The sequence below is a fragment of the Drosophila yakuba genome, chromosome X (genome assembly GCF_016746365.2).
Source record: "Drosophila yakuba strain Tai18E2 chromosome X, Prin_Dyak_Tai18E2_2.1, whole genome shotgun sequence".
In the NCBI taxonomy this organism is placed as follows: domain Eukaryota; kingdom Metazoa; phylum Arthropoda; class Insecta; order Diptera; family Drosophilidae; genus Drosophila; species Drosophila yakuba.
Window position 1 is genome coordinate 11,756,619 of NC_052526.2, and position 17,084 is coordinate 11,773,702.

The following is a 17,084-nucleotide window of genomic DNA, read 5'->3' on the forward strand; positions in this document are numbered from 1 at the left end:
CTAAGAGTAATGATAGTAATATAACCCTGCGAGCGGTTTAAAATGTAAAAATGAAATCATTTTTATTCAACTATTTTAAAAACAGCTTCGGCTTGGATACATTTGTCATTAAGTAATTTATTAACAATTCAAGTCAAGTTCAAGTCGCGCGCTCATTTATCGCATTCTATCGATAGTTGCGATAGCCAGCGACCAATCGATTCCAACTGGCATTTGCTCTTCGCCGGCCAAGGTCACACTGCACCCGGATTGTTTTTGTTGTGTTGTGGCTGCGCTTATAAATTGCTGGATATTTCCATATTAGTGCTCATTTTTTGTTGTTCCCGCAAGCGTATTTGTCGTTTTCCCCGTTTAACTCCATCGACTCCCGGAGCAGAGGGTCCGCACTTTGACAACGACGCAATTGTGATTTGGCAATGTTTTTGCTGACTGTTTTTGCATTACTCTGACCTATCGACGTGCAACAACAACAAGTAACTAGCGAACGGTAAAAATGCAGCAACTGCAATTTGCTCTGCTGACGTCGCTGCTCCTGCTGCTGCTTCTTCCGGGAATTAGGAGCACTGCCACCGCCCAGGAGCAGGAGGTCAACATTGTGCACTATCAGCCGGAGCAAGTGCATCTGGCCTTTGGAGGTGAGTGCGAGCTTCTTCTTTCGTTATTTTCGCATTATGTAAATTGCCCACCTGCACCGTTACATTAGTGTTAGAATGCACTGGGAGAAATTGTTAGTTTAGTGTAAACATATATATATCCTTAATTATCTCTCACATAGGAAGGCAAACTTGTTCCGTATTCCGTTTTTTTCACAGCTGCAACTTGTTCGCAGTTGAACTTACATATTTTGAAATTTTTACCAAGATTTTCCCTTCCGTGTATTATCACAGATGGTTTTCACACTCTTGTTTTGAAAAACATCGATCCTCTAGTGCGCAATGCCCGAGGCTCTTATCGAGTGATATCAGTATTTGCTTTCCAATCCCGCCCAGAATCGCTTGCTACACAAAGTTATTCTCAGTGTCGCCCCTATAAATGGGATGATCAATTACAAATGCAGAATAACGAACCTTTTCGCACCAAATCGGGTGTGATACATAGTAGTATTTAATTGTAGTTTATAGCTATGCAATTAATGACAATAATCTGTGCCTTAATACTTAAGGTTTTTATAAATATTGTATATGCTGTATACAATTCTATAGCTGTAATCGAAAGCGCCATAAAACTGACTTATCTGCTTGAGACTCATAGAAGTCTTTCTATTCTATATTTTACATTCCTATTGCTGCAAGAAAAAAAACTCTTTCGCTGCTTTTAATAATTGTAATAATTAATTGCTTGTAATAATTAATTTCGAATGTTCGGAAGCAGCAATAAAGTCAAGCAATTATAATTTAGGTCCTGGAGGCCAACAGGTCAACAAAAACCAAATAATAAACAATTTAAACTGTGTCTCTGTGCACAATAATAAACTTAATCGCTGTGTTAGGCGATTGGCGAAAAATTGAACAAGATTAGAAACAGCATTTTCCGTTATCAGGTGACTCCCCCGAAAATCGCGTTAATCCGCCTTATCTGGGTTCCACTGTTGCCAACGATAACGCGGGCAATGCAAACTTCAAAACCCTGAAATGCATTCGAAAGAGTGCTAGACTTTGGCTCCCTGTGGGGCCCCACTTACCGATAAGGTCGATCGTCATCCCACCGGCCATTTGGCTTTGTGTTCTAGTTTCTACTGGGCTGGCGGTGGCGATAAGAAGGCGAAAACAATAGAGCGACGCTGCCAAGGAAAAATATCTGATTATTGGACAATAACATTTGCTCATGAATGACTCGACGACCCTGCTCCGGTTACAGATTCAAATTCAATTTGGCACAACCGCTGCTAATGGGATTGAAGTTATGCATTAAAGTAACCAAATCACAGTTGTTTCAATCAAGTTTAATTAAGCGAATCATTATCGTTGCAAATCTGGAAATCGAGTTGATTATTTATACACTATAAATCCAAATATATTCATGTTGAGTTATCAGTAATAATGTCGAATCTAAATTGGAATTGGATGCCGGATGAGGGCTAATTGTTTGTTTTCCCTTTATTTGAAACGCACCAACTTTGGACCAACGAAATTGCTCAAGTTTGTTTTTCTTTTCCTCTTCCCCGTTCCTCGATATCCGCTTGTCGCCTGGACCAGAACGCACCGATAGCGAGATAGTCGTCACTTGGTCCACGCGCAGCCTGCCGCCGGATCAGGAAGTGGGTGCGGTCAGCGTGGTGGAGTACGGTCAACCGGTAGACGGACAGGTCAGGCTCACACAACAGGCCCGGGGAACGGCCACTAGATTCGTGGACGGCGGTCACAAGCAGGCCACGCAGTTCATCCACAGGGTATGCCCGCTGTATGCAACCGATTCAAGTAGATCGATTTGTGGGAAGTGATGGAAATGCAATCGATAAATAATGATCCGTCTCTGAGGACCAATTTAGAAACCAATGAGCCACGATTGCATTGTTCTCCATCTCTCAGCATACAATCGTTTCATCTTGACATCGCTGTTGTTAACCAGAGAAAGAGTGCAACTTATCGCTTACTTCGCTTAGGTGACGCTTAGGGACCTGGAGCCAAATGCCACGTACTCCTACCATTGCGGTAGCGATTTTGGCTGGTCGGCAATCTTCCAGTTTCGCACAGTGCCCTCCGCCGCCGTTGACTGGTCGCCATCGCTGGCTATCTACGGGGATATGGGCAATGAGAATGCCCAATCCCTGGCCCGATTGCAGCAGGAGACGCAGCGCGGCATGTACGATGCCATCATCCATGTGGGTGACTTCGCCTACGACATGAACACGAAGAATGCGCGCGTGGGGGATGAGTTTATGCGGCAGATCGAAACAGTGGCTGCCTACCTGCCATACATGGTGGTTCCCGGCAATCACGAGGAGAAGTTGTGAGTAGCTAGCTGGTAGAGAGGAAAGTGCTTTTGGTAGGTGGAGGATCTAATTGTTGGTGTTGCAGCAACTTCTCGAACTATCGTGCCCGCTTCAGCATGCCGGGAGGCACGGAGAACCTGTTCTACAGCTTCGATCTGGGACCCGTGCACTTTGTGGCTATCAGCACGGAGGTCTACTACTTTCTCAACTACGGTCTAAAGCCGCTGGTATTCCAGTTTGACTGGCTGCTTGCGGATCTGGCCAAGGCCAATCTGCCAGAGAATCGGAGTAAGCGCCCGTGGATCATCCTATACGGCCACCGACCCATGTACTGCAGCAACGAGAACGACAACGACTGCACCCACTCCGAGACTCTCACGCGGGTCGGCTGGCCCTTCGTACACATGTTTGGATTGGAGCCACTGCTGTACGAGTTTGGCGTGGACGTGGCCATCTGGGCGCACGAGCACTCCTACGAGAGACTCTGGCCCATTTACGATTACGAGGTGCGCAATGGAACGCTGAAGGACTCGCCGTACGAAGATCCCGGTGCCCCTGTGCACATCGTCACGGGATCAGCCGGCTGCAAGGAGGGAAGGGAACCGTTCAAGGGCAAAATACCCGAGTGGAGCGCATTTCACAGCCAGGACTACGGCTACACACGGCTCAAGGCCCACAATCGCACACATATCCACTTCGAGCAGGTGTCGGACGACAAGGACGGCGCCATCATCGATGACTTTTGGTTGGTGAAATCCAAACACGGAAGCTACCGAAATTGAATGATCATTCCATACCTGAACCGAATCAATTCAAGCTAAAGGAGTCTCCAGGCATTACACGCATCAATAGCAACAGGCAGTATTAGTAGCGCACATTCGCCTCGACCTGATTCGATCACAAACTATAGCAATAAGCGTGGCAAATTCCTTATATCTATTCCAAATATCTCAACCCAGCCCGGAACAAACTACAGTTTTATACTTAGCCAATTTTACAAGCGCAGCATTTACACACGTGCAAGCACTTTCGAAAGCATTTAACATTAGCTGATGAAAACTAAAATTAACTTAGTTTCTTATCTCTCTCGTATGCTACTTTATGTACAACAACTGGTACTCGGTCTCTGCTGTTTTAGGTAATGTTTTAATGTGTATGGGATGTGTTTGATATACTGTACTTCTTAGGAACTATGTCTACGCACCAAGGGCTATGCACCCGATCAGTTTTTATTCTCCATAAGTACATGTAATCCGAGTACCGGGTGTGTTATAGTCAGGGCAATACGACTGTACATTGATTGTTGTTTAAACACCAAGTATATTTACAATAAATGTCTTGAACGTATTGCAATATTGTTTTGGGGTATAAAGATAAAATAGTATAAGAATGTGAAGAAATCAATTGAAGATTCAACCGAATGGTTTGCGAATCCGTTCATCTTGTAAACAATTTTTGTAAATATGTGACATGACTAGTGTTCAGCTCCAAGCTAATCAGTGTGCTCCTGCAGAAACCGTGCTCGACATGGTCGTCACCTGGAACACGCGCGACAACACCAACGAATCCATCTGTGAGTTCGGCATCGATGGACTGCATCAGCGAGTGAAGGCGGCACGGATGCCCACGAAATTCGTGGACGGCGGAGCCAAAAAGGCCACCCAGTACATTCATCGTGTGAGTAACGACGCAGCATGAGAGCCCTAATAACCGAAGGCATCTAATCCATGAGCACATCCGATCGCAGGTGACGTTGTCCCACCTGAAACCGAACAACACCTATCTCTACCACTGCGGCAGTGAGTTGGGCTGGTCCGCCACCTATTGGTTCCGGACGCGCTTCGACCACGCCGACTGGTCGCCCTCGCTGGCCATCTACGGAGACATGGGCGTGGTGAATGCGGCATCCCTGCCAGCGCTGCAGCGTGAAACGCAAAACGGCCAGTACGACGCCATCATCCATGTGGGAGACTTCGCCTACGACATGGACTGGGAGAACGGAGAGGTGGGCGACGAGTTTATGCGCCAGGTGGAGACCATAGCCGCCTACTTGCCCTACATGGTGTGCGTGGGCAACCACGAGGAGAAGTAGTAAGTGCTCCACGAATATAACCAATTGCGATGATGATGACTGATACAAGGATTTTTCCCCCCTTTCAACCCACAGCAACTTTTCGCACTACATCAATCGCTTCAGCATGCCAGGTGGATCCGATAACATGTTCTACAGCTTCGACCTGGGACCGGTGCACTTCATCGGTTTCAGCACTGAGGTGTACTATTTCACGCAGTTCGGGATCAAGCAGATCGTGATGCAGTACGACTGGCTGGAGCGGGATTTGATTGAGGCGAACAAACCGGAGAACCGAAAGAAGCGCCCCTGGATTATTACCTACGGCCATCGACCCATGTACTGTAGCAATGACAACGGAGATGACTGTGCCAACCATGAGACCATCGTGCGTAAGGGTCTGCCCATGCTGGATTTCTTTGGACTGGAGCCACTCTTCTATCAGTACGGCGTGGATGTGGAATTGTGGGCCCATGAGCACTGCTACGAGCGCATGTGGCCCATGTACAACTATACCGTGTACAACGGATCGCTGGCCGATCCGTATGTGAATCCCGGTGCACCAATTCACATCATTTCGGGAGCAGCCGGCAACCACGAGGGAAGGGAGCCATTCTTCAAGCGCATGCCACCGTGGAGTGCGTTCCACAGCCAGGACTTTGGGTATCTGCGACTGAAGGCCCACAATCGCAGCCATCTGTATTTCGAGCAGGTGTCCGATGACAAGAAGGGCAAGGTCATCGATAGCTTCTGGGTGATCAAGGACAAGCATGGACCATACCAGTCTGATCTCAACTGAAAACCTTTGTGATATTTACGTCCTCGTAAACTGAAGTATTTTAAATTCGGGCACAATTTCGAATGATTTATGATAATGATTTGCAGCAATCTGACCAAGAAACTTTCGCCATTATTAACCTGGCGAAACCTATATATCTTATTACTATACATATATATTCTAACGAAATGTAATTGCAATATACGCTCTAATAAAACACTTGTGAGTGGCAACTTCGATAGCTTTGAATATATAACTTGGGATGTAGTCCAATGGAGCTTTAAATAGGTTTAAGGACTAGTGATCTGTAAAACTGAAAATAATCGCAGCTGATGAACTTCGTTGTAGACAACCTGCGTGATATTGTGGTGACATGGTCGACTCGAGGATCCCCCAACGCCTCGGTGGTTCAATTCGCCCGGAACTATCTAAACGACGACCCGACAGAGGCGAAGGGCACCTGGAAGCGATTCGTGGATGGTGGTAAGAAGGCGCGCACTCAGTACATTCACAATGTGGAACTGAAGGACCTGGAGCCGGACACACAATACGAGTACACCTGCGGCAGTCCGCTCGGTTGGTCGGCGGTGTACAACTTCAAGACGCCACCGGCGGGTGAAAACTGGTCGCCCTCGTTGGCCATTTTCGGGGACATGGGCAACGAGAATGCCCAGTCGATGGGTCGACTGCAGCAGGACACGGAGCGCGGCATGTACGATGCCATCATCCATGTGGGCGACTTTGCCTACGACATGGACACCTCGAACGCGGCCGTGGGTGATGCATTCATGCGCCAGATCGAGTCGGTGGCCGCCTATGTGCCCTACATGGTGTGTCCCGGCAATCACGAGGAGAAGTAGTAAGTAGTTGGTGATTCCTTTGTATGTATGTTTACTCACTTTGGGTTATTACAGCAACTTCTCCAACTATCGCGCCCGCTTCAATATGCCCGGTGAAACGGACAGCTTGTGGTACAGCTTCAACTTGGGACCCGTCCACTTTGTCTCCTACTCCTCGGAGGTCTACTACTTCCTCAGCTACGGCTTCAAGTTGCTGACCAAGCAATTCGAGTGGCTGGAACGCGACCTGGCCGAGGCAAATCTGCCAGAGAATCGGGCCAAGCGTCCGTGGATCATCACCTACGGCCACCGGCCGATGTACTGCAGCGATGACAAGGAATACGATTGCAACAGCCAACTGGAGACGTACATCCGCCAGGGTTTGCCCATGCTCAAGTGGTTCGGCCTGGAGGATCTGTTCTACAAGCACGGCGTCGATGTGGAGATCTTTGCGCATGAGCACTTCTACACTCGCCTTTGGCCCATCTACAACTACAAGGTGTACAACGGGAGTGCCGAGGCGCCGTACACGAATCCCAAGGCGCCCATCCAGATCATAACTGGTTCCGCCGGCTGCAAGGAGGAGCGCGAGCCCTTCTCCAACGATTTGCCCGCCTGGAACGCCTACCATAGCAATGTAAGTTAATGAATCACTTGCACAATATCCAAACGGAATACTCATTTGATTTTCTTCAAATCTCTAGGATTATGGATACACCCGCCTGAAGGCGCACAATGGCACCCATCTGCACTTCGAGCAGGTGTCCGATGACCAGGACGGCGCCATCGTCGACTCCTTCTGGGTGATCAAGGACAAGCATGGCGCATATCCAACTCACCAATGAGTTTATATACTTACTAGCAAAATGACGGTTATGATATTTTCTTGTTTTATAGCATCTTTTAATAAAAATAAAGTTAGATAAAAATATCGATGAAAAAAAATAAATTCCACTAGCTTAGATCTTGAACGTTGGATTGTGCGCCGTCTAGTAGACGGTTCCCGAGATTCCGGAACCGTAATTGTAGCCCGATCCGATGGGCGGCACTCCGCCCAGGGCGCCCAATCCGCCGCCCACCACGCTGTTGCCGTAGTTGCTCGTGTAGTAACTGGATGGATAGCCACCGGCACCGAACCGGGTGTTGTAGTACGGATAGCCCGTGCCGGCGCCAGCGCCCAGCCTGCTGTTGTAGTAGGACAGGGCATAGGGATTGGAGTTGTAGGAGCCACCGTATCCGCCCAGTCCCGATCCATAGCCACCACCCAGGGCTGAGCCATAGCCGCCCAAAGCGGATCCATAGCCACCCAGAGCGGATCCATAGCCACCGTATCCGGCAACTGCAGCACCATCTGGGGATTAAGAAAGCATTGGTCACCGTTGGTCGTTTATGGCAAGAAAGTGGGAGTCTCCACTCAAGCTCACCCTCACCTAATCCACCCAGAGCTCGGGAGCTGTACGGATTGTAGTAGCTGTCGACGCCAACGCCAACGCCACTGCCATACGCTCCTCCGTAGCCGGCTGCCAGGCCAGAGCCATAGCCGCCGTATCCTGCGCCATATCCTGCGCCATAGCCGCCGTATCCGGCGCCGTATCCCGCTCCATAGCCACCGTATCCACCAACATAGCGCTTCTCCTGCTTCTTATCCTGCAGCGGCGCATAGCTGCTGGCGGCGCTCACCTGATCCTCCACGGCCACTGCCTCCGGTGCCGATGCCGATGCCACCTGCTCCAGGTCCGACTCCGCCGCGTCCTGAGCCCAGGCACTCAGCACCAAACTGGTCGCTATCAGGATAAACTGCGGGATGGAGGAAGGTCACCGAAATGGTTCTTAAGTATGATGATTCAGAAACGCGTCTTTCGGTTAACATTTACAAATATTTAAGTCACATTTCAATGAAATCTTTTCTTTTGAACAGTTTCTCAAAAGCAAAATATTATATATAAAATTGTAACAAGGATTTTACGTTTCAACTCTAAATTACTTTTAGTCACTTAAATTAAAAAAAAAATATTTTAAGCACACTTGATGATTTAACAGTAAACATGGAAAAAAAATGCACTTTAACTATTTTTGTTAAATCATTTCTCAGTTAGAGGAAATTGTAATCCACGGAAGATCCTCTGGCGCAGATCCTTACAAAGCACTTCATGTTGTGGCTGCCTGCTTGTGGTGTTCACTGCTCTCTGGTGGCTAACTGCTCCTCCAAGACTCTGTTGCGCACGCGCCGTTCGACACTTGTCTAATGATTCCACACACCGGCCCAGCAGTCGCTTTTATACCCGCCGAGCTTCACTTCCAATCCCAGCGAAGTTGGCCACCTCTGCTGCATCCCAGAGATTCGATTCGATTCGTTTCGTTTTGCTTGCCACCGATGACGCATGCCACGAGCCACGGGACTATCTTACATCTCAGTTATCTAACATCTAAATGCATCTAGATATATATCTTGGATTACAGGATGAGATAGTTTCTTTACCTTACTACTAATGGATTGTATGAATCTAATTATGATCATTACCCTTTTGTGGAACAGTAGAGTGCAGTACTTATTCGTATTAAAAGTAAATTCGATTTAAAACGAGAAGTTTCGAATGATCTACTTATGTATGTAATGATCTACTAGTTGGGCGTGATGATGTGTGATCACACATCATTAGAAATATTCCCACGATCTGGGGATCAATTATACCACGCCGCACAGGAGAAGCAACAATAACAATGATGACAAATGCTAATTGAATCATTAACTTGACCCTGAAACGGCTAATTGGTCAACATAAAACGCGAAAATCGCCAGTACTGCAACTTTGAAAACAAAAGTACAAAAAAACGTAGCAGCAATCATACGAGTCCAGTTGAAACGATTTAGTTAGATTAGTTAAATATTGGGGCTACTACTCCGTACGTGACTCATTACGTGAGCTCAATTTCAAATTGGGTTTTCACTTTCCAGGGTTCATTTTAGCCAACTGAAATTTTGAAGCAAACAGGCGGATCTGAATGCTTGAATTTGGCCAACAAAGGTGGCAATTGTTAATGTCTTGAGGTGTCCACTTAGAGGCTTTTTGGCCAAATGCCGAGGTATCCCCCTTCCAATCACTGGTGGCCATTGGTGACAAAAAACCTAACGGATTGGAGTCATAATTCCGATGGGGTTGAATGGACTGAATGAGTGTGAAAAGTTGTGCCAATCTTGGGAATAGTCTAAGCATAAGTTTCACATTAGCATTAATGCTTTAGCAGCTTTTCATTAACTACTTATATTTTCTATTTCAAAGTAGCATTTAAAAACATAATGATCTATATGCAAACCGTAAACTGTGGCTTGTATCTGTGCAGTTGGAGATACATACGTGTGCCAATAGTATTGGCATATACTAATACTAAACCACGGATATTTACAAAATATGTCAAAATAGTTGTCGATGTCGTGGTCCCAGATAGCTACATAGTATATACGCTTGTCACACCGCCCCCATATGAGTGGGGCCACATTGTTCGACCCGGCGGGCATGTGAAAAGTGTTAACTGAATCCGACTGACTGACTAACTGACTAACTGACTAGCTGACTGGATGGATGTGTGGATCGGTGGATGGAGGGAGGCTCTGAGGCAACCGAAACTACTGCCGACTGCTGTGACTTGACTTGGCCATGGGTGCACTTCGGCGATGGCCTGGGATTTCTTTACTTTTCCCCCACTGAGACAATGGTTCTTTAATGCCGAGGCCTAAAAGCCCATTACACGGGCAGCCCGAGAATCTCGCGGTAAGTGGTAGCCTCCACAGCGCACACGGGGCGTATGAGTAATCAAGGAAAACCTGGCAGTAGGAAGGAAAAGCAGCACGGCCAAAAATCAGGCTCAGAACTACTGGAAGACACTTGAAAACTTGTGAAATATATTCAATCACTTAAGTTGCATATTTACTTTCACAAATCTAAGTACATATGCATTTTAATATTTAAAAGTTTTCTGTTTTATATCACTCAGTTCAGGTTGCTCATTTCCCACCGAAGCATGATCAAATTACGAGTTCAAATCCATCCGTTTTTCGCAGTGCCTTCGAAGGGAAGAACCAAATCCCAGATTAGACAGGTAACATTTTCCTGGGGCGTTGCCATGATTCGCTGTTCTAATTTGCAAAAGCAAATCACGCTCGACGGCGGCCGCAATCTTGCATCATTCATGCCACTCGCACGCCCACCAATTATATTTACAAACAGATTTAATTATAATTGAACAGCGGGTCGGTTAGCTGAGAGCTGAGACCTAAAAGCAGAAAATCTCAAATAGTCGTACTAAAAAACTGAAAACTAAAGCAATCCAAATGCAACGAAAACCGCAAGCAAGGTACACCGAGCAAATGAAGCTGAAAATTATTATGATGATGATGATTATGATGATGATGATGATGGGAACTTTGCGGTGGCAGTGGGTCGAAGTGGGTGGCTACTCCGCGGCAGAGAAGCTAATCTCAGACCTGGAGACAATGGTGGCGACAACAAGTACCCAACAAAGCAAAACAAAACGAAACGAAACCATGGCCTTTTCCGCTGAACTTGCACTTTGCATAATTGCATATTACCAACAGCCAAGACCAAGAATACTTCACACGATTATCCATGTGCATTGTGCGAGTGGCCAACGGCAAAGCCAAAGCCAAATCCATCGCCAAACCGGTGACCACCACCCTCATGGATCGGATCTCCAAGCGCCGACCTTGGCATTAGTACCAGCCCACAAGGAACTTGGGAGTTATGCAGCTATATGTCCATAGAAATTAAGGAACCACATATCATATGACTTGAAATATATGATCAGTATGCAGTTACTATTGCCTACTCTGCAGGGCAGTCGATTAGAATAGCATTAAATATGTAATATCAAAGTTAAGGATTCTCTCGCAATGAATCATCTGAATTGTGTGTTGTGAATAACTAGATTCGCTGTCGCCAGCGATGAGTTCCAGTTCTCATTCACTTCGATTGAATGCGAAACAACAATGAATAGTTCGAAGATGCCTGACATATCCATAAATCTCCAGACGAGGCACACATAAATCGCTGCTAGAGAGACAATGTCATGGGCAGAAAAAAAAATATGAAACCCCATTCTTTTCGTTTCATTTGATTTGATTTGATTTCAGTTTTTTGTACGTTCTTTTTTATCAATTTGTTGTTTGATTTGTACAAAGAATTGTGCTGAAAGAAAATTAGGCATAGGTTTTATATATGATTACAATTAGGTTAATATCTGGGAATCTCTGCGCTGCTCTACTTCATGTGCTCACGCGAGACAGAGACATAGCTATTGCGATAGTAAGAGACAGAGATATGTGCTAGAGAAAGAGATAGTGGGAGGGAGTGGAAATGGGAATGAGAGGATGTATGGAAGTGAGGAGCATTGTATCCGCCCAATATTGTATTCGTGTAAATAGCATTACTCGTAGTGTGCCTTTTAGGAAAATCGCTTTTAATGTCGTCTGCGCATGCGCACACTGTTGGCAATAAATAAACGTGTGTAGCAGCAGTTCTAATCAATACGAAGACTGGCATAAGCCTAGAGATCTAGGATCTGGCAGCGAGCATCGGGTATCGGACATCGGAAACCGGGGCTACTTAAAGAAGAGCTTGTGCATCTGCTTGGTCTTCACGGGCACAAAGTTTTGCATTTCATCCGGGTTGGTCCAGAAGGCCACCGAGCTCTGAAGCTCCGTGCAGGGCGCCTCCCGATGGATATACTCTTTCAGGATAAAGTCGTTCTCTATTTCGTGGTGGAAGCGGGTGTCGTGCATCCGTATCAGCACGTCGTCCACGCGCAGAAAGTGGCGCAGAAGGATGAAGAAACCGGAGGGCATCACGCGCTGTGCCAGAAAGAATCGGTTTTCTTGGAAAAGGGCTCCATAATTTATATATACAAGGAACACTTACGATGCGCACGCTCATCACAGAGATGCCGTGGTCGTGCAGCTCGTCCTCGAACAGGGTTAAGTCGTGGTAGAAGATGATGTTCTCGCGCTGCATCAGCTTGAACTTGTTCAGGGTCTGATCCGTGCCCTCCGACCGCACCTTTTCGTTCATGGTGCCCTGGTAGGTGGAGGTAAAAGTCCAGTCGAAAGGCTTGAACTTTTCCTCCATCGTCTGCTCGTTGCTGGAAAATATAATTCAATTATTAGGGCGAGTTTCATGGCAAGATAAAAAGCTTCTAAAGGGAACAAACTGATGTCATATGTGGGCCCAATCAAGCACATATGGTTAAGACATGTGTATCCAAGTCACCACTTCAATGAGAGTACTCACCGGGTTTCCCGCCACTCCTGGGCGCATGCGACCTCCAGCGGCTGTTTTCCATTGTCCACCAGCGCCAGCGCCTCCATGGGACGGAACTCCAAAATGGCGCCGTCCTTGTGCTTCAGCACCAGCCGGTTCTTGTGGAACACCATGTCGGGCAGGTGGGGCAGCTGCAGGGAATGCTGGTAGGTGCAGAGGTCGCAGAGCTCGGCGGAGTCCTTGGGGCAGCACTCGTCGGTGCCCAGTTTGCAGCTGCTCTTAAGGATGTGCGACTTCTCGTAGCTGATGGCCCAGTCGTGGAACTGGATAGACTCGCTGTCCACCGGCAGCCGGGGCACAAAGCACTGCAAGCGTAGTTTCAATTGAATGTTTGGCCATTGGAAATGGACTATACCAGCACATACCTCGCTCGACATTCTCTAGATGTGCCAAAAGATTTCAGAGCGTCTGTCCAAAGTGAAAATCCCGTTTTAAAGCTCTCTATTTATCCTGTTAAAAATCTTTGTTATTATATTGGGGATGCCAATATCGATTACGTCCGAAGCTTAGCGGCGGTACTATCGAGAATTTTCCATTGTAGCGGTATATTTGAATGCTATGGGGCGAAACCGATCCAGTTGGCTTACTTAAGTTGGTTTATAAGCTTATGCACGCCGGGGACGCCCAAAATTTGAAATTAACCACGTTTTTGGAAAGCATCAAAAGGTAGAACGAAACTACATTTACATTTTTGTATATTTTTACTGCGATACTTATCGACACCTGTCAATCGGCGGGACACTTGTTACCCAACCGTCTGGCAACCCTGGCAGTTTGTTTTTATCCAGGATTGTTATTGTTTTTGTCAGTTCGCTTTTTTTATGTGTAATATATAGTGAAGATTTTAGTTGGCAACCGAAGCACCGGAAGCACGATGAATGTCCTAAGGCGCCTGGACCGCCTGATCGCCCCCACTGCCCGCCGCAGCGCTGCCATTTCCACGAGCCTGTGGCCAAACCGCTGGATGGCCCAATCCACGACGAGCTCCCCAGGAAGTCCCAGCACCGCCTCTACAGTGACCGCGGCCGAGGTGCGCGGCGTGGCTCAAATCCTGCGCCAGCAAAAGGGCAACCTGGGACAGCCTACCAGCGTCTCGCATCCACACCTTATCCAGCCGGACGAGCTGGTTCCGGGCGTGGAACTGACCGAGATGAAGGATCGCCGTACGCAGCTGATGCAAAACATCCGTGCCTATGCGCGCACCTTCGGCGCCGAGTTCAATGGGCACTCGAGTCCCTGCCACATGGTGAGGATCTCCGGTCTACACATAGAAACACAAGATCCCTAAACTTGCATCTTTTATAGCTCGTTCTGGGCGCCGCCTCCAAGAAGTATATGAGCGGCAAGATCCCATACGTGTTCCGCCAGAACTCTGACTTCTACTACCTCACTGGCTGCCTAGAGCCGGACGCCGTGCTCCTGCTGACCATCGACGAGGCCCAAAACGTGCAGTCCGAGCTCTTCATGCGTCCCAAGGACCCGCATGCCGAGCTCTGGGATGGTCCGCGCACTGGGCCCGAGCTGGCGGTGCCACTCTTCGGAGTCACTGAGGCCCATTCGCTGTCCCAGCTGGAAGCGGTGCTGGCCAAGCGGGCAGGCGCCCTTAAGCCACATATCTGGTTCGACCAGAAGACCTCCGATCTGCCGTCACTGGCGCAAAACATGTTGCGTTTGAGCGGCGATCAACAGCGTCCGCTACTCCCGGCCTACACTTTCCTGGAAGCCATGCGCCTGCTCAAGTCCCGCGCCGAGATGCAGCTGATGCGGCGCACCTGCGACATAGCCTCACGCTCGTTCAACGAGGTGATGGCCGAGTCGCAACCTGGTCAGTCGGAGCACCATCTGTTCGCGGCCATTGACTACAAATGCCGCATGCGCAACGCCAGCTACCTGGCCTACCCGCCAGTGGTTGCTGCCGGTCATAACGCCACGGTGATCCACTACGTGGCCAACAGCCAGTTGTTGGGACCGCAGGATCTGGTGCTGATGGACGCCGGCTGCGAGTATGGCGGCTACACCAGCGACATCACTCGCACCTGGCCGGCGAGTGGACATTTCACGGAGCCGCAGCGCACATTGTATGACATGCTGCACCAGCTGCAGGTGGAGATTATTGGCACCGTGATGAAGCCGGGCGGCGAGACGCTCGACCAACTGTTCGAGACCACCTGCTACAAGCTGGGCAAGTACCTGCAGGAGATCGGGCTGGTGGGCAAGTCAGTAAGCGACTACAAGGAACTGGCCAGCCAAGGGTACCGCTTCTGTCCGCACCACGTCTCCCACTACCTGGGCATGGACGTACACGACACACCGCATGTGCCACGCAACACGCGCATCGTACCCGGCATGGTCTTCACCGTTGAGCCGGGCATCTACATTGGTCAGGATTGCGGCGACGTGCCGCCCGAGTTCCGAGGCATCGGCATACGCATCGAGGACGATCTGCTCATCAACGAGCACGGCCACGTGGAGGTTCTAACTGAGGCGTGCGTCAAGGATCCGCGCGCCCTGCAGGAGCTGTGCCAACAGCAACAGAGGAAGCCCGGCGCCTCCACCGCGAAGGCGTTGTAAGAGTTCACAACGAAAACCAAATTCCTAGTCATAAGCCGTTCATTCTCCCGACCACTTCATGCGCTGATTTGGGTCCTAAAATAAAGGCAGATGGTGTATTTTTAAATGCACACATGGCAAATACATTTTAAATTCTACCCCCCGCCGTTCGATCATTCTCTTGTGCGGATCGCAGATCTCAGATCACAGCTTGGCGAATACGGGCTTATCGTCCTTCGTCAACTGGGCGGCCACAGCCTGGGCGAAGTCCTCCGACAGCAGGTTGAGCTTGTTCAGCAGGAGCTGCAAGAAATCAAGCGTGGTTAGATTCTGCATATCTGTAGACATAGCAGGATACCCACAATGTGATCCAATCCCTCTTGATTGGTGTGCTCCAGGGAGTAGACAAGACTCTCCTTGGTTGTCTTGACGGCGACGGGACTCTTGCTGGCGATGAGCTCGGCCACGGCAAGGGCACCAGTCAGCAGGGACTCCTTGTCTGGGAAGAGGCGACTCACCAGGCCCGCGGAGTGGGCCTCGGCGGCCTCGAACTTGCGCCCAGTGTAGCACAGCTCCCGGGCGAGCGACTGACTGCCCACTGCCTTGGGCAGACGCTGCAGGGTGCCCACGTCGGCGGCCATGCCGATGTCCACCTCCTTGACCTGGAAGAAGGCGTCCTCGGTGCAGTAGCGAATGTCGGCGGCGGTAATCAGGTCCACGCCGGCGCCGATGCACGCCTTGTGCACGGCCGTAATGACCGGCTTGGGGCAGTGCTCCAGGCTGCTGATCGAGTCCTGGTACACCTTGATCATGCGCTCCATGATGACTCCCTTGCGGGCGTAGTCATCGGTCTCGGCCAGCGTTTGGCCCAGGTTCATCATGTCGTTGAGGTCGATGCCGGCGGTGAAGTGTTTTCCGGCGGCGGACAGAACAATAGCCCGGCAGTCGGGATTAGTGGCCAGTCCGTCGAAGCACTCTTTGATCTCCCTGAAAATGGAGAGCGCAGTTTTGGTTAGCAATCGGCGGAACCGGAATCGAGAAGCTATTGGATAACCCACAGCCACATCTGCTTGCTGATGGCGTTGAACTTGCTGGGCCGATGGAGCTCCACATGGAAGACGAACGGCTTGGGCGAACTGACGGCCAGGGTCTTGAAATGACCGGTGGGTCCGGATTCCGGTAGGGCGGATTGGTTTCTTTGGGGCTGCATCTGGAGGGTTCTGACGGCTGGAGGGAAGTGTTATTGAATGGACTTTCAATTGATGCTGAAGACAAAGGTTCGTTCACCGGTGTTCGGACTTTGAACCGAACCCAAATTTCAAGAGCATAAGGCTGGATTTTGGATTATCAAAGCCACCGGTACATACCCGTGGACTTGGGCGCCAGTTTCATCAGAGTGTTCAGGCGGGAGAGCGACATATTAAGCCTTCTTATTACTTATATTAGCTTTTTTTAAATCAAATCCACTTGTTGCGGCAGCGAAATTTGTTTGTTTATTTATCGATACGCGACAGTGCTGCCACCCGACGGAAATTTTTAAAATTAGGCGGACTCCATTATTTCCCTATCAGCTTTATCAGCG

The 17,084-nt window shown here is 48.9% G+C and overlaps 5 protein-coding genes across 8 annotated transcripts; 2 read left to right on the plus strand and 3 right to left on the minus strand.

The window, feature by feature from the left end:
* Nucleotides 1–166: 166 nt before the first annotated feature.
* Nucleotides 167–7,565, plus strand: LOC6525099 (acid phosphatase type 7). 3 transcript variants are annotated; one of them, XM_002100902.4, is made up of 4 exons: nt 167–635; nt 2,196–2,389; nt 2,603–2,949; nt 3,018–4,279. In XM_002100902.4, exons 1-4 carry the CDS (start codon nt 494–496, stop codon nt 3,712–3,714), a joined length of 1,380 nt encoding a protein of 459 aa, XP_002100938.1. In that variant the 5' UTR covers nt 167–493; the 3' UTR covers nt 3,715–4,279. The 3 variants fall into 3 exon arrangements, with proteins under 3 accessions (XP_002100938.1, XP_015046095.1, XP_015046096.1); XM_015190609.3 differs by lacking the exons at nt 2,196–2,389; nt 2,603–2,949; nt 3,018–4,279 and adding exons at nt 4,446–4,609; nt 4,680–5,023; nt 5,100–6,014 and having other exon boundaries at nt 202–635; XM_015190610.3 differs by lacking the exons at nt 2,196–2,389; nt 2,603–2,949; nt 3,018–4,279 and adding exons at nt 6,130–6,640; nt 6,696–7,257; nt 7,325–7,565 and having other exon boundaries at nt 212–635.
* Nucleotides 7,566–7,605: 40 nt separating this feature from the next.
* On the minus strand, nt 7,606–8,879 carry LOC6525102 (keratin-associated protein 6-2). 2 transcript variants are annotated; one of them, XM_015190611.3, is made up of 3 exons: nt 8,761–8,879; nt 8,045–8,417; nt 7,606–7,971 (listed from the first exon to the last, which is right to left on the minus strand). In XM_015190611.3, exons 1-3 carry the CDS (start codon nt 8,770–8,772, stop codon nt 7,610–7,612), a joined length of 747 nt encoding a protein of 248 aa, XP_015046097.1. In that variant the 5' UTR covers nt 8,773–8,879; the 3' UTR covers nt 7,606–7,609. The 2 variants fall into 2 exon arrangements, with proteins under 2 accessions (XP_015046097.1, XP_002100941.1); XM_002100905.4 differs by having other exon boundaries at nt 8,051–8,417; nt 8,761–8,878.
* Nucleotides 8,880–12,074: 3,195 nt separating this feature from the next.
* On the minus strand, nt 12,075–13,616 carry LOC6525103 (TIP41-like protein). Its single transcript, XM_002100906.4, has 4 exons — nt 13,318–13,616; nt 12,923–13,257; nt 12,554–12,773; nt 12,075–12,486 (listed from the first exon to the last, which is right to left on the minus strand). Exons 1-4 carry the CDS (start codon nt 13,327–13,329, stop codon nt 12,238–12,240), a joined length of 816 nt encoding a protein of 271 aa, XP_002100942.1. The 5' UTR covers nt 13,330–13,616; the 3' UTR covers nt 12,075–12,237.
* Nucleotides 13,617–13,708: 92 nt separating this feature from the next.
* On the plus strand, nt 13,709–15,633 carry LOC6525104 (xaa-Pro aminopeptidase 3). Its single transcript, XM_002100907.3, has 2 exons — nt 13,709–14,198; nt 14,258–15,633. The coding sequence occupies exons 1-2, from the start codon at nt 13,827–13,829 to the stop codon at nt 15,521–15,523; spliced, it is 1,638 nt and encodes a 545-aa protein (XP_002100943.1). The 5' UTR covers nt 13,709–13,826; the 3' UTR covers nt 15,524–15,633.
* On the minus strand, nt 15,591–17,022 carry LOC6525105 (delta(3,5)-Delta(2,4)-dienoyl-CoA isomerase, mitochondrial). The gene is made up of 4 exons (XM_002100908.3): nt 16,870–17,022; nt 16,561–16,729; nt 15,865–16,489; nt 15,591–15,805 (listed from the first exon to the last, which is right to left on the minus strand). Exons 1-4 carry the CDS (start codon nt 16,919–16,921, stop codon nt 15,707–15,709), a joined length of 945 nt encoding a protein of 314 aa, XP_002100944.1. The 5' UTR covers nt 16,922–17,022; the 3' UTR covers nt 15,591–15,706.
* Nucleotides 17,023–17,084: the final 62 nt, after the last annotated feature.

Coding starts and splice junctions, on each gene's coding strand:
- LOC6525099 (XM_002100902.4), top strand. CDS start 494: ATGCAGCAACTGCAATTTGCTCTGCTGACGTCGCTGCTCCTGCTGCTG. Junction 2,390..2,602: donor CCACGCAGTTCATCCACAGG/GTATGCCCGCTG, acceptor TACTTCGCTTAG/GTGACGCTTAGGGACCTGGA. Junction 2,950..3,017: donor GGCAATCACGAGGAGAAGTT/GTGAGTAGCTAG, acceptor TTGGTGTTGCAG/CAACTTCTCGAACTATCGTG.
- LOC6525102 (XM_015190611.3), bottom strand. Junction 7,972..8,044: donor TCTGGGTGGATTAGGTGAGG/GTGAGCTTGAGT, acceptor CTTAATCCCCAG/ATGGTGCTGCAGTTGCCGGA.
- LOC6525103 (XM_002100906.4), bottom strand. Junction 12,774..12,922: donor CAGGAGTGGCGGGAAACCCG/GTGAGTACTCTC, acceptor TATATTTTCCAG/CAACGAGCAGACGATGGAGG. Junction 12,487..12,553: donor CTGTGATGAGCGTGCGCATC/GTAAGTGTTCCT, acceptor TTTCTGGCACAG/CGCGTGATGCCCTCCGGTTT.
- LOC6525104 (XM_002100907.3), top strand. CDS start 13,827: ATGAATGTCCTAAGGCGCCTGGACCGCCTGATCGCCCCCACTGCCCGC. Junction 14,199..14,257: donor ACTCGAGTCCCTGCCACATG/GTGAGGATCTCC, acceptor CATCTTTTATAG/CTCGTTCTGGGCGCCGCCTC.
- LOC6525105 (XM_002100908.3), bottom strand. CDS start 16,921: ATGTCGCTCTCCCGCCTGAACACTCTGATGAAACTGGCGCCCAAGTCC. Junction 16,730..16,869: donor ACTGGCGCCCAAGTCCACGG/GTATGTACCGGT, acceptor ACTTCCCTCCAG/CCGTCAGAACCCTCCAGATG. Junction 16,490..16,560: donor ATCAGCAAGCAGATGTGGCT/GTGGGTTATCCA, acceptor CTCCATTTTCAG/GGAGATCAAAGAGTGCTTCG.